Below are 14,511 nucleotides of genomic sequence, written 5' to 3' on the forward strand. Positions count from 1 at the left end.
CGGCTATTTATGCGTGTGCGTGTGTGTGCGTCGGCTCTTTTTTCCAGCTTCGAAAAACCGTGAGCGTTCCGCGTTCGCGCGGATCGCTCGCCAGATGGCGGCGCTAATCGGCCGCTATATTGATCAAGTTAGGATTTTGCGAGGAGAGACGCGCGCGTTGATAAGATCTCGCGTATTTTTCGATCGCGCACGCAATACCTACCAACCTCCGCGCGACGTGTGTGCGTGTGACATTTGTCGCGCGCGGCAAGTGAGCTCGGCTCGCGTGACGCGTGAATTTCGGTGGCCGCGGGACTCCCCGCGTTAGCGGCAGCGACAGCGTCGTCGTCGTCGTCGTCGCGTAAACCCTCCCTCGCCCATGACGTCACTCGCGAATTACACAAGCGTCATCGCTCAGTCTGTTGTGGAAAATTTTGTCGCGGGATCCATGGTGGCGAGGTGCGTTGCACCTTGAAGGGAACAACCGGCGAGTCTCTCGAGTGTCGATTGCGCGACGAGGAAACTTCATGAGATCGAAGTAAGCGCGTTGCCGATTCTCTTCTTTCTTCCTCTGCCTCTCTCCCTCTCTTTCTCTCTCTCTCTTTTTTTCCTCTTAGCATATCGTCACAATTATCAACATCATTGTTGACTCACGTCATCGTATTGAGCTAAATCCGCGCGAAGAGACTATGATGTGGGATTTTTTAACCGCGTTGTTCAACGATAATGCCTCGAGTGTTGGACGACGTCGACGGCGTCGTCGAAGCTTGCGATGCATATACATGCACACTCCTCGACGTCGCGACATGTTGTCTTGTGTGACATTTCGCACCTGTCTGCGTCGCTTTTGCAACAGAGGAAATGGATAGGTCATATATTTAAGGGGCATTTATTTTTATATCGACTGTTTCTTAGCTTAGATTTTTCCCTATCCGTAGTTGCGTCATTAAAAAAAAATTGTTGCTTGGACAATCGCGTGAAATCTTTCCTCCTTCGCGTAATAAGCCAATTTGCAATTTTTATTCTACGATTTTTAAATTTATTTTATTTAAAGAGTTTAATATATATATATCTAATACGAGATAATACATGTTTAATGAAATTTAGAGAGAATTTTTCTACGTAAAACATTTGAGTTTATTTATGACAGTCATTTCATCATCACTGTTTGCGATATCTATAAATATTAAACGTTTTACTAGAGGATTTAAATTATAAAGCTATGACGTTAACCATATTTTTCATTTATGTTACAGTTGAAGTTTACAAAGAGTTTCTTATCACCTTGTCATGATGTCTATGCAACAGTATTGTTTGCGGTGGAACAATCATCAGCCGAATTTCATCTCGGTTTTTTCCAACTTATTAAATAATGAGACTCTAGTGGATGTTACTCTTGCTGCAGAAGGCAGGCAAATTCAGGCTCACAAAGTTGTACTGTCAGCATGCAGTACGTATTTTCAGTCACTGTTTACGGTGAATCCTTGTCAGCACCCTATTGTTATACTCAAGGACATCAAGTTTTCGGACCTCAAGATTATGGTAGACTTTATGTACTATGGAGAAGTAAACATATCTCAAGATCAATTGCCATCTATTATAAAGGTAAAAAAAATACTTTAATTATTAGTAATTAGACAATCTGCTTATACTTGTGTGGAAAATACTTGATAAACAATACTATTTATTTAACAGACGGCAGAAAGCTTAAAGATAAAAGGACTTGCAGAAATGCATACAGCATCATTAACTAAATGGCCAAGTGGAAGCAGCGAAACAGGTGGAGGAGATCGTGGCGAATCCTGCTCACCCAGTCCATCTCCATTATCTCCTTCTTTTCGTAGAAAAAGGTTACGAAAGTCTTCTACAGGCTCAACGTCTGGTTCTGGCGATCGACCGGAAGAAATCAATGAAATAACACTAGTGGCTACTAATATTGTAAAACCTGAACCCCTAATTGCATCGCAAGAAAGTGGAGAGAATTTAAGGCGACCAGTAAATACCAGCACGGAATCTCAAGGCAGTATTGATGAAGATCAAATATCAATTGTAAGTAAATATATTTAATAACATTTAACACTAAATGATGTAAAACACATACATTTAATTTTGTTATAAAGTTCTTATAATTTTCAAACAAATAAATTATTAATTTAGGATAACATGTGATGTTCTTACATTTTAGATGAGTAATATGGAAACTAGTTCTACCAATACACCAGCCCAGAGTGATGGTTCTATTCAAGATGTAAGTCAACAATCGACAGGAGGAAACATTGGGCAAAGTTCTGTGTCTTCGCAACCACCCTCTCATACTCATAGTCAAGGTAAGATATTGTATCCTATTTTAAGTAGAAATCTCCACAAATATCCAATCACTCAAATATCTATTATAATAAAACGTTATTATCTATGCACAAAGAGAAATAAAAAAGATATATATATATATATATATATATATATAATTAATGTATAAAGCCCTCAAAAATTCAAATATATATATATTCTTACTACTTTTCTTTTTTATGCTGCATGAATAATTTTGAACATGATTGTGAATTGAAATTGTTCAATTCTCTTGCATAAATATTATTTAGATATATTTCTCTTTTTATATATGCTTTTTTGTATTTTCTTATTTTCACATAAAATTATAATTTAATTTGCATATATTTAGAATGTGCTATTTATTTTATTAATGATAAAATGATTTAAAAAAAATATATTTTTCTAATAAATATATAAAAATATAGTATGTAAAAATAAAAGTATATAGAAGAGAACTAATATGAGATAAAAGAACAATCATTTTTGTATAATTTAATGTTTAATATTATATATATGTGTTTATATTTTAATAGATATTTTATTATATAGATATTTTAATATATATTTGAAAAAAATTATAATGAGAAAATGAAAAAGCGCTCTTAGTCTCTTTCTTTTTTATCATTTTCTCAGAGATAGACATAATAATTTTTAAATTATATATTTTTTTCCTTAATTTGATTTAAAAAGAAAAACTACATGGAAATATATAAAATATTGTGTCTCTCAAACTTGATTATTTAACAAATATTTAGGTTTTGGCAATAATGTAAGATAAATCAGATAAATTAATAAATTGATTGATATAGTGTTTGTAAACTATAGTAGATGACCTTGTATATAGAAACATGAAAAAGTTTAAAGACAATTTTTAATTTGATGGAATATGTCATGCGTGAGCAGTTAGCTATATTGTAGATTTAATAATATTCTTTATTAGATTGCATTGTAAATATAATCGCGATTCGACAACTTCGACAAATTGCATGACACCTCCCCTTTCGGCAAATATCAACCCTCCGATAATTGTTATTTTAATTATGTATATATATTGTCTGTGGTGGGTATTTAAATTGCATGTCAATAAGCGAAGTTTACACACATTATATTATGCTGGCACAGATGCGTTTAAATGTATTGCACAAGGAGAATCAACAGACGTTTGACATGAAAATAGAGCGAAATTTCAGGAATTGAAACTTTATAATAATAATAATGCGAATGTGCAAAAAGAAAAAGATTATTTCTCTCTCATTCATGAAAGAAGATCATCATGGTACACAGATACATAGCACACAATATGTTATATTTCCGGAGAAGGATAATATGTCGGGCCTTTAACATTAACGGAGTGTGTATGTGTGCCACTATATTCTGCCCTATAAATGTAACAAATTCCGTAAATGTATTTCAATATTTCGAACAATGATGTGCTTAAAAATGTATCTGTGCCATGCCGCAATTTCATATTTAATACGCTCATATATATCGTTTCTTCACAAGATTTTATTTTTAATATCTATCATCTTTCGCTTACTTAGAGCTTAGTATTGTTTTTCTATATATCATAGAATAAAATTTTATTTTTTTTTATTAGATTATAATTATATTTATGTATGCCTTGTTTTATATGAACAGAGATACGCTGATATATATTATGATATATTATATATATATATATTCTTCTCTTATAGTTTAAATTATCAATGGCATAATATAATTATGTAAAAATGCATCTTTAATTGATTTTTACGTAATATACAGGTGAAGTAAATTAAAAAAAAATGAGAATATACATGAAAATTATTCAAAATGGAGCAAGATTTAATCAAATGTTTTTTTTTTAAACTCTCATGCCAAAGAAAATCCAAGTATAGATCAGAATCGAACATTTTTTCGCTCACTGTTTATAATCGTAATAGTTCGTAATATTGTGTAATCATATTACTCTCATTCTTTACCATTTATCTTAATCGTAAACACGCAAAGTATCAGCGGATTGATAATTCCTGTGCTCTGACCAAAGATCAATCGGTCTGTTCTACAGGATTACAATGGACTATTATGGAGCACACATATCATCCGACACGTTTCGCTCTGTCCTCGTGTCAAACGAATCTGTCGATCCAAGCGTCGTCGGCGTTCACGACGCCCGAAATAACAACATCCTCGACCATCAGCGATCAGTACTCTGGTACCAGCACGACTGGTTCCAGTTGCGCTCTGACGAACTATCCAAACTCTTCCCACGGGACGTTGCAGCACGCGTCGTCGTCGGGCGGCCCTTCGCCATCGGCGCAGTGCCCGAGTAACTGCCAGAGCCCGTGCGCCAGCCCGCAGACTGCGATTAAGAGGAAACGATCGACTAATCCGCAAGCGGATGAGAACTTTATACGTGCGCTTGACGCCGTACGTTACGGTGGCATAGGGTTTTGTAAGGCGGCGAGGATGTTCGGCGTGAACAATCGAACGCTTTGGCTCGAATACAAGAAGCGCGGCTATCCGAACAATCGGCCCAGCCTCAAGTCTCGCGTTAAGCAGGAAGTCAACTCCTCGCCGCCGCCACCACCGCCGTCGCAGCCGCCTCCGGCGCAACCCATGAACTCGTCGCAAAGCCCGACGCCCATGGGCCCGCCCACGACTCCGCACAGCACGCACAACACACATAGCACGCACACTATGCTAACCAGCCACAGTCCCCATACGATGCTGAGCGGTTATATTGACAGGCATACGGACTATGCGCTACCGAGTACCACGATGCCGATCAATCTGCATGGCGTCAACTATAACGCCATGTGAAACGAATCCTACCCGGAAAGTCACTTGTATAGACGACCTTGAGAAAAGTGTTACTTTCCTTCCTTCTTTGCTTCCCTTTTCTCCCTTTTATCCTGCTCCCTGTAAACAATTGAACCTATTTATCAAGTTTCTTGTGTTAACGAAAGTTTCGCGAGTTGTTGGAAAGTCACCGAAATAAGAGAAAGTCCGAATGCTTTTTAATATTCAAAATTTAATATTTATAATACATTTTTTTTCGTCTACGTATCCACAAATTTTTGAGTATTCGGATCTCAAAGTTGACATATGCATATAAGTCGCTATATATTTTATATTGTATAGGACTTATCACAGATATGCTCCGTGCTTTTTCCTAGTTGTAAGCGATTTTAAATATTTGAACTTTATTTCTTTCCTTATCGAAAATTTTATGAATTACTACTAGTCCCGTGATTTTTCTCACAACATCTCATAACATTAAATGTGAATTGAATACTAACTTAAATATTATAATTTCATACTTTTCCTATATATATATTTTATATATATTTTGTCTTTTTCTTTTCCCCAATTAAATCTTTGCTAGAGGAGAATCCGATTCAAGTGCGAATCGTTTGTAATTTAAGAAGAAACTGCGCGACCTTGGATATATCCAGAAAATCAATATTGTTTATATAATATTAAATTATTTAAATTAAATTTTTCTTTTTTTTTGTAAAATATATATTTGTCTTAATTTGTCTTATATTTCTATTCTTATGTTTTTCGAACTAAGACGTCTGCAATGTGATAAATGACCGGATTTATAAGCGACGAACACGTTCGCACTTACCAATTATTTCTCATATTTACGACAGATCGATTTTTAATTTTCCGTTCGTCATATGTTAAAATTATCAATGAAAATTTCATCTGGAATTGAGGCAATCGTTCAATGCTCCGAATAAAATGTTGCTGCAACTAATAGTGAAACTATACTGATTGTATGAGATTGTACAAAGCATACGATTAGAAATTGTGTTATATCTGTATTTGCACACGTGTGTTAGTACATTGTACGAGACTAACATTATGCACACACGGAGATAATCTATCAATACATGTATTACAATTAATTGTTACTATGTTGATAAATATATGAGAGAGAATTGTCACATACTCTCTTTTTAGGAAGGATATATTTTCCTTTTACATATATATATATATATATATATATATATATATATATATATATATATATATATATATATATTTGTTACATATTATAATATGTATTATTTTGCTACATTATATTACTTTATTTTTTTCTATTATGTTTACATATTTACACATTTTTACTCATTCGCTTTTGTTCATGAAACCGAAAAGTCATATTAATGAAAACGTAAATTGAATAATAATGTAAGCAAACGTTACTTGATATATTATTATTGCATATATTAAATTAATTCAAGCTTTATGAAAATAGTTTCTATTGTTTCAAAATGTAAATTTAATGTGAAATAATGTGAAATATTTAGAAAGCGTAGTGTAATTGACTAATATATGTACATTTATATCATGTCACTATGACATTTGTATTTCTGTTATGTTTAATTATAATAATGATTTATTAGTTTAGTTCTCTAGTGAAATATATGTGATAGATATATGAGAGAACATTTTTTAACATTAATCATGTAAAATAAAAATAGGATATAAAAAACTGAAATATATGCATATGTATGTGTGTATATGTATATACATACATATATACATATACATACACATATGAACTATATGCAAACTAATATTTCTAATTTTGTTTGCAGAAATTATTTTTTGTTTTATTTATTCGTATTATTTGTTGTGTATATTTACTGTTAATAAATTAATCGCGAAACAGTGAAGGGTAATGCATGTATTGAACAAAAAAATGCGAAAGCTTAAAATAATCGAAAAATATTTTGATCGTACTTTTTACTTTTGCGTTTCTGTAAACTCAATATTTTTCGTCACAATGGAATGAAGATAGAACAGCGTTCTAAAAGACGATCGAAAAATATACACTTGAGTGGTTTAAAATTAGAAATTAGTCTCTAGTAAAATAGCCGTTAATTGCACTGTTAAGAAGCATTTATATACCCCTTATATAAACGATTAAAAAATAATTCTGAAAGAATAAAAATTATTCTAACAGTTTGCAACAAGAATGGGATCCATTTATTTGTTTCAATGTGTCAACCTTTTCTTCATCATTCAATTAATAATAAACTTTTCATTCCTCTGCGATTATAAATAACTATGAGGATAAAGAAAAAGCGTCTATATATGTCAATCAAAAAATAATTATGATCTAATCACACAATGTTTATCTTATTATTTATATAGATAGAATTTATTTAGAATTATTAAATAATTATGTTTATCATAAATATTTTTTTGTATATTGATGCATATATAATTAATATGTATTCGCAACACTGAGATCTTCAATATTTTTCTTTGATAAAAATTGCTAATATATTGTATAAATATGATATATAAAATATAATATATAAAATTATTATAATGGCAATAAAACTGATAATAATGTCGTGTATCGATTCTCTTTACTAAAGTCTATTCATTTATTATTATAGTTCTTCACTGCAAGACACAAGCAGTAACGAAGAGGACTCGGCTGCTAATTAGACAACCGCGAGTGAAGAAAGAACCGAGTCACCTGTCACCGGATGGCGAAGCGAGTTCTTCGCCTCACATTGTATCGACTTCCGTTCATCTCGCCACATCGACACTGAACCTACCCCAAACATCGAGGAGTTTCGAGGAATCGCGTATATCACCACCTCCGCACACCATGCTGGTCAATCAGCCGAATCTGCTGACGGTGACAACGACGTCATCCAACTTGTTGACGGTACCCCAGCCGTCCTACTTGACCAAACAACACTCACATCCGTTGCTGTCCAGTCAGCAACCGAGTACGTCCGGGACTTACTGGATACACCGACAACATTCACATCCGGAATTACCTGGCAGAACCATGAGTCCCTCAATAGTGATCGAACCGGCGCCCATTGTCAAGACGGAGGAAGAGGGATGTGAGGAGACTTCGACTCCGACTACTCTCTCTGAGCTAGGGACTACCAGCGGTACTTCCTCCGGATTGAGAGTGAAGACGACAGAATTGAGGCGGACTTCTTCATCGCCGCAGGTAGATATTCGAGATTAACATAAAAAACAAATTAAATAATTCTATAATTCTAAATCCATAACAATCATATGAATAAGAAAGAAAACAATAATGATAAAAAAAGAACGCTGTAATTAGAACGATATTCATAGATATAACATATGTCAATTAATATAAACATATAATTACAGCGTTGTCTTTTGATCTTTATTGCCTTTTTTCTTATTTATGATTCAAGATCAATTTTAACAAAACAAACATTTCTACGAAGAAACTATCAAATTAATGCTGGTTGGATATATACAATTTAATTTTTAGTTCTATCATTATGATAGACCAAATTTGTGTTTGTATGATTTAAGAATTGGATATAAAAATATGATATCATCATTCTCATGTATTCATGCAATATATATGTCAAAAAATACTAAACTCTTAATATATCTGAAAAATTTGTTTATTTTTGTCCTATTAATAAACTGCAATAGAGATTAATTAGATTCTCTCTTATTTCTTTTTACCTGCGTGCACTTTATTATTTTTAAATTGTAAAATCGGTATGTATATCATATGAATCAAATAAATATAATTTAATATATTTGCTTTTAGACGAGCAGTAGCAGCAGAGAGTCGTCTCGTGAGAATACGGGGGATCAACGATTAGGTCACTGTCCGGTGTTACGTCAGGGTCCTGCCTTAGGATGCAATCATTGCTGGAATACGATAGACGATCATGGCAGAATACTTCGTAGGAAGACCAAGTATCACTGTCCCGAATGTCAGATTAATTTATGCATCGTACCCTGCTTCCAAGAGTATCACGAACAGCGGCGCGAATTAATTTCCAAATTGAAACCCTTACCAAAAACTAGCTCCGTTTAACTCTTTCGTATTTACTACACACTACTAAAGTACGTAGTAGTACAATGTACCTTGTTTTATAAGTAATCGTTACCTATCGGATTATGTGTTGAGCACGCGCTTTAAATGTATGAAATTTTTTGACGTGACAAAATAACGAATCCATCATTAACGTGTAACATGTAACGTTACCATTTCATCCTGTATCACGATCGATGTGAATCATGAAACTTTCAGTACAAAGACTTTTCGTGCTTCATATATTTTCATAATATATTTACAGCGTCTATAATTGTTGAAGTAGACGAAATTATATTGCAGTACGATCACACGATGATAATATTGCATGTTGCGGATATCGAATTTTTCTTTCTTATTATTATGTCTCTTATTATATGCCTCTTAGCAACATCGTTATTTCTAGCGCAGTTTTATATATGTATATATATACAGGGATGGGAAAGATTACTTTTTAAAAGTAACTAGTTGCCGTTACTCGTTACCGAGTAAAAAAAGTAACTCGTTACTTTATATATATACATTTATATTTTTGTCAAGACCTTTTCACTATCATGAAGTTAGTATCAGAAAGAATTATTTTCAACATAGACATAAAAAATTTATTTTCAATAATTTTATATAGTTTGATAAAAGAAATATGCATCGAGGTCATAAAACAAACTAAATATTTTAGAATATATATAAATAATTATTTCATAACAATTCTTCATTATTATTAGTTTTATATAATAATTATACATATAAAATTATTATATAAAACATAATAATTACACAGGCCTGCGAAGTTTGAACTTTTGTCAGTTACAAAAAGCAGAGTAGGTGAATCTGATAGATTTTGTGACGCTGAAAACGAATCTGGCCGCAGAATTTCCCCAGCACGTCATGCTTTTGAGTAATTTGTAGTTGAATGGTCCAAAAATCGCTATTTTGGCCAATTTCATGAATTTATTGTGAGTAAACCAAATTTTTTGAAGTATTTCTGTCAATGGCATCGTATAGTACTCACTTTCACCTTTCAAATCCACTTTCGATTACCGCCGCACGATTTTTTTTCGCTCAGATATACAAGTTATAAGACCGGTCATGCACAGGAATCCAATAAGCCATTCTAAATCAACCGTGCCACCTCTCTATCTCACTACGAATCAAAATTAGGGTAAAAATATACATTTTTAAATACCTTCTGTCACCTTTTGAAATTAAAAATGGCGCATCCAATATGGCGAATAGAATCACAATAAAAAGGCATAAAATTTAGAAAAATTTATCAAAATGTGTAACAACTGTATTAGATATTTCTTTACAATACTTTTTTGGGCAACCGAACCTGACATATGTCAGTCTTTTCAAATTTCAAGATGATGGATCTACCATATCGATGTCTATGTAAATTTTCTTTAACGTAAATTTTCTTATAACTTCATACTTATATATCTCAGCGAAAAAAAATCATGCGACGGTAATCGAAAGTGGATTTGAAAGGTGAAAGTACTATACGAGTACTATACGATGCCATTGGCAGAAATATTTCAAAAAATTTTGTTTCCCCACAATAAATTCATGAAATTGGCCAAAATAGTGATTTTTGGGCCATTCAACTACAAATTACTCAAAAACCTGATGTGCTGGGGAAATTCTGCGGCCAGATTCGCTTTTAGCGCTTTCACTAAATCTATCAGATTCACCCATTCTGCTTTTTGTAACTGAACCGAGCAGGCCTGTGTTATTATAGATTATTTTTAAAAACGTTTAATTTTCTTATATCACAGTTATATTTCTATTATTATATGTAATGAATTGCACTAGTGCGCATTAATATACATTAAAGACTGTCCGTATGTATATAAATTAATAAGATTTATGCTATGTAAAAATAGATATAAAGAAAACAGATAAACAACGAACAAACACGAACAATCATGTGAATTAATTAAACTCGTAACAAACATTACATTCACATTCAGTCTGATGTCAGGTCGCAGAATATCAGAGAAATATATCCTGCAAAATGAAATTGGAATAATCCTCTACTATATCAAAAAGAGATTTTATAAAATTTGCGCAGACGCTGCAAAATTTTGTTTCATTCATAAATATACATATCTTTATGTGTATCAATCTTTTCATATGTCTATAATTTCATTATTCGTCGTAATGTAAAAATTATTAGCAATCTTGCTAATGCGCACTGATGCAATTGAAAAGTTTTTTTTCATATAGAGCGTTTCCTAATATAACTGGACATAATTTCATTCAGCGCACAATAAAAAGAGTTTCATAATATTTGTCTTGATTGATCTTGTTTATGAAAATTTCCATTTATTTTTACTTGTATCAATTGTTTATCCAACTTTACTTAAAACATTTTTTTTCAAATTTAAGTAAAGGCCCAACATATTATCATGTATTAATTTTTTTCAAAAGATTATCATTAGACTATTTGATATTAAATTTACGAAAGATAAAAAACGATGATTCGAAAAAATAAAAGGAGAAAAGAGAAAGTTAGATAGTTTGTACAAATTATAATTTTTCAATGCTAAATTCTTGTTTTTCTGAAATTATTCTCCCATATATTTGGAAACACATTGTATATCATGAATGTTTAGTTTTACATTTATTATTCATATGTGAATTAATGTAATTAATGTTACTTTTAAAATTTTCACATCTTCCCATCATTCAATCACGTTCTATTGCATGATCTCACAATAGGAGTCTTTTCATATTATATGTCTATCTCTCTTTTTCTCTCTTTCTCTATCTTGTAAGCGAATGTATCGAGATAATAATTTTTCTCGACGGCGACATGCAAACACTAATTTTGGAGAATGTGAATTGCGACAAAATTGCACAAAAATAGAGGAAGGACTGGCTGGGACGCGCGTTGGCCGCTAAACGAGAGCTTTAACACACGTGCAACGATCAAATTCGGAATGTACTCTTATAAATCACTTCCTACCATTCGCAGTTCCCCCCTATTGCCACCTGTAACGGCGTCCTGCCGTTAATGCGTCCGCGTAAATTTGTCGCCGTTTACTCCGCGATCAATTGAATGCGGGACACGCGCGTCTGTTACCTTGGTACTCGAATTTTAGGATAAAAGGGAAAAATGCAAGAGCAAGAGTCTGGCTATATATGTTACTCCAATTCTCCTCTATTTAACGTATTCAAAGTTTTCTGAAATCAAAATTGTGATACAACTGTTATATTGTAAAATAGTGGCATACATGATGCCATTACTTGAATTTATAAGTAATTGAGATGAAAAAGAAATTCAGATAAAAATATATATATTCGTAAATAAATAAAGGTTTTATTATAATATCTTTTTTTCGTAAGTTTAACAATTTTCATGAAAATATAAAATTATTTTTTAAATTAAATTTTTATAAATAGAAAGCAGTTGGTAAAAGAAATTTGACAAGAAAAAAGACGTGAAAAACATTTCTATATATTTTTATTACACAGATTTTTTTTACTGGAGATTCTTTTTCTGCATTTTTATGATTAACAAGTGAAGGAGAATATTCCATCATTTTCAGACTTCTCTTTGTTATTAAGAAAATACAATTTTGATTGAAACGCGCAGAAGTTCTCCTAAAACATTTTTCTATCAAGTGCATTAACATTCTTCTTTTATTTTAGCCATCTTCACCTGAAATTCACTATTTGTCTCCTCCAAGACTTTGAGCATTTTTTATGTGTCTCGTGCATTTATCGCGGAAAAGCGTCGGAAGTCGACACATGTCTCGAACAGCAGAACAGTGGTCCGAAGAAATGACCGAAGATTTTCTCCACCGGGGAGAAAAGTCATGGTGATGGATTAGGCTGGATTCTCGCTCCGGCTATTTCTATAAATCACGATTTGTGAGACGGACAAGCGAGGATTTTTGCCATGATCTGCGTTTTCCCTGAACATTTCCTCGCGAACGGCACGTTCGCGCACTTTGTACATGTAAAGTGTTAGAAAAAAAAAGATGTAGAGAATATGCGCAATATATTTTTCTCGGCATTATACAGATGTATCATATACGCCTGCGTTTCGTGCGTGCATGCGTGTGTGTATGTGTGTATGTATCGATTAAACATATTTTATGTAAAAAAAATCTAGCCTGTGAGATTCATATAAATTAAAATAAAACAATGTGAGATATCATCTCAATCTGTCGTGTGCTTATATAATATATTTTACACCTGCGTATTGACGTATTCTTTCTCTCTTGGTATTCAAGAGACATTTAATTCTGTTCAAAACAAATTTTTAATTCTAGCTGATTGATAAGGGTTACTATCTATAAATCATAATTTTAAATTGTTTTTAGTAAAATTGTTATTTTTAATATCCAATTCGAATATACAAAATTCTTAATATATTGAAATATTATATTTTCGTTTCAAGATCTTAAAAGCGAAGCAAAAAAATCACAAATTGCTGCGACGACGAAAAGAACCGCCGCAGGCTCCTCTTTCTTCCGCGTTTTCGCCAAGAATCTTCGAACACATTACTCGTTACTCGCAATAAATCCCCGCGAGGGTCGACTTTTTCTTCGAGTCGACCGCCGTCCGCGGGATATGGGGTCAGCCCGTTTCTTCCGCGTGCAAGCTGACGCCACCGCCATCGTCGTCCACCCCTCGGTCGCATAACGCGCAACGGAGGAGCCGTCATCTTGGATCACCCCACGAAAGCCACGGCGATATTGTACGCGCAGCCGGTGCCCCGTCGACAGCTGGACCCCTCGCGTTCGGGGATCGCTCTCATCGCTCTCTCCTCGGCGGAAACGAAAAGTCATCGGAGCGCGTACCGCACCGGATTAATCGCCAACAACCCCCAGACGTTCATGGGAGGTCAATCTCGTTAGGGTAAAAGCGCATTACACCTACGCAATCCGCGTCAAAGTCAACGGGCATACGCTTATTATATTATGTATCGATGTTTCTTCGATGCGTCGACAGTGGACACTGAATTTTTATTATCATTATTATATTGTTTATTTATTAGAGGTTTCATTAGCAAATTTTCTTAAGTGATAAAGTTACAAAGAATAATAATTAATAGTAATTTTAATAATAATTTTTAAAAAGAATTATGTATATAGTTTTCGATTAATATTGCAGCTGTAATCCATATTATAATTTTATTACTTATTGTATTATATAGTTTTTAATTTATATTACTTGTAGTTTTGTTTGTATATTGTATAATTCTATATACAAAAGCACAACAAAAAATCGTCGTGAAAAATTAAGTTTTCAAAATAAATAAGACCTCGATTAAATTGAAGAGAAATAATGTTTTGATGCATTAGAGCATCATGCATTATAATTATGATAAAAGGAATGCTAAAAGTAAAATATAATAAAAG

The 14,511-nt window shown here is 33.1% G+C and overlaps 1 protein-coding gene across 2 annotated transcripts; it reads left to right on the forward strand.

Annotated features, from left to right (window-relative positions):
* Positions 1–88: 88 nt before the first annotated feature.
* Positions 89–13,302, forward strand: Btbvii (BTB-protein-VII). 2 transcript variants are annotated; one of them, XM_083100780.1, is made up of 6 exons: positions 89–517; positions 1,236–1,584; positions 1,675–2,028; positions 2,165–2,306; positions 7,710–8,284; positions 8,873–13,302. In XM_083100780.1, exons 2-6 carry the CDS (start codon positions 1,270–1,272, stop codon positions 9,143–9,145), a joined length of 1,659 nt encoding a protein of 552 aa, XP_082956906.1. In that variant the 5' UTR covers positions 89–517; positions 1,236–1,269; the 3' UTR covers positions 9,146–13,302. The 2 variants fall into 2 exon arrangements, with proteins under 2 accessions (XP_082956906.1, XP_082956907.1); XM_083100781.1 differs by lacking the exons at positions 7,710–8,284; positions 8,873–13,302 and adding an exon at positions 4,355–7,280 and having other exon boundaries at positions 91–517.
* The last annotated feature ends 1,209 nt before the right edge of the window (positions 13,303–14,511 follow it).

This window comes from Camponotus vicinus, unplaced genomic scaffold, assembly GCF_025532165.1.
Source record: "Camponotus vicinus isolate PSW18456_S1 unplaced genomic scaffold, iyCamVici1.0 SCAF_5, whole genome shotgun sequence".
Taxonomy (NCBI): Eukaryota; Metazoa; Arthropoda; class Insecta; order Hymenoptera; family Formicidae; genus Camponotus; species Camponotus vicinus.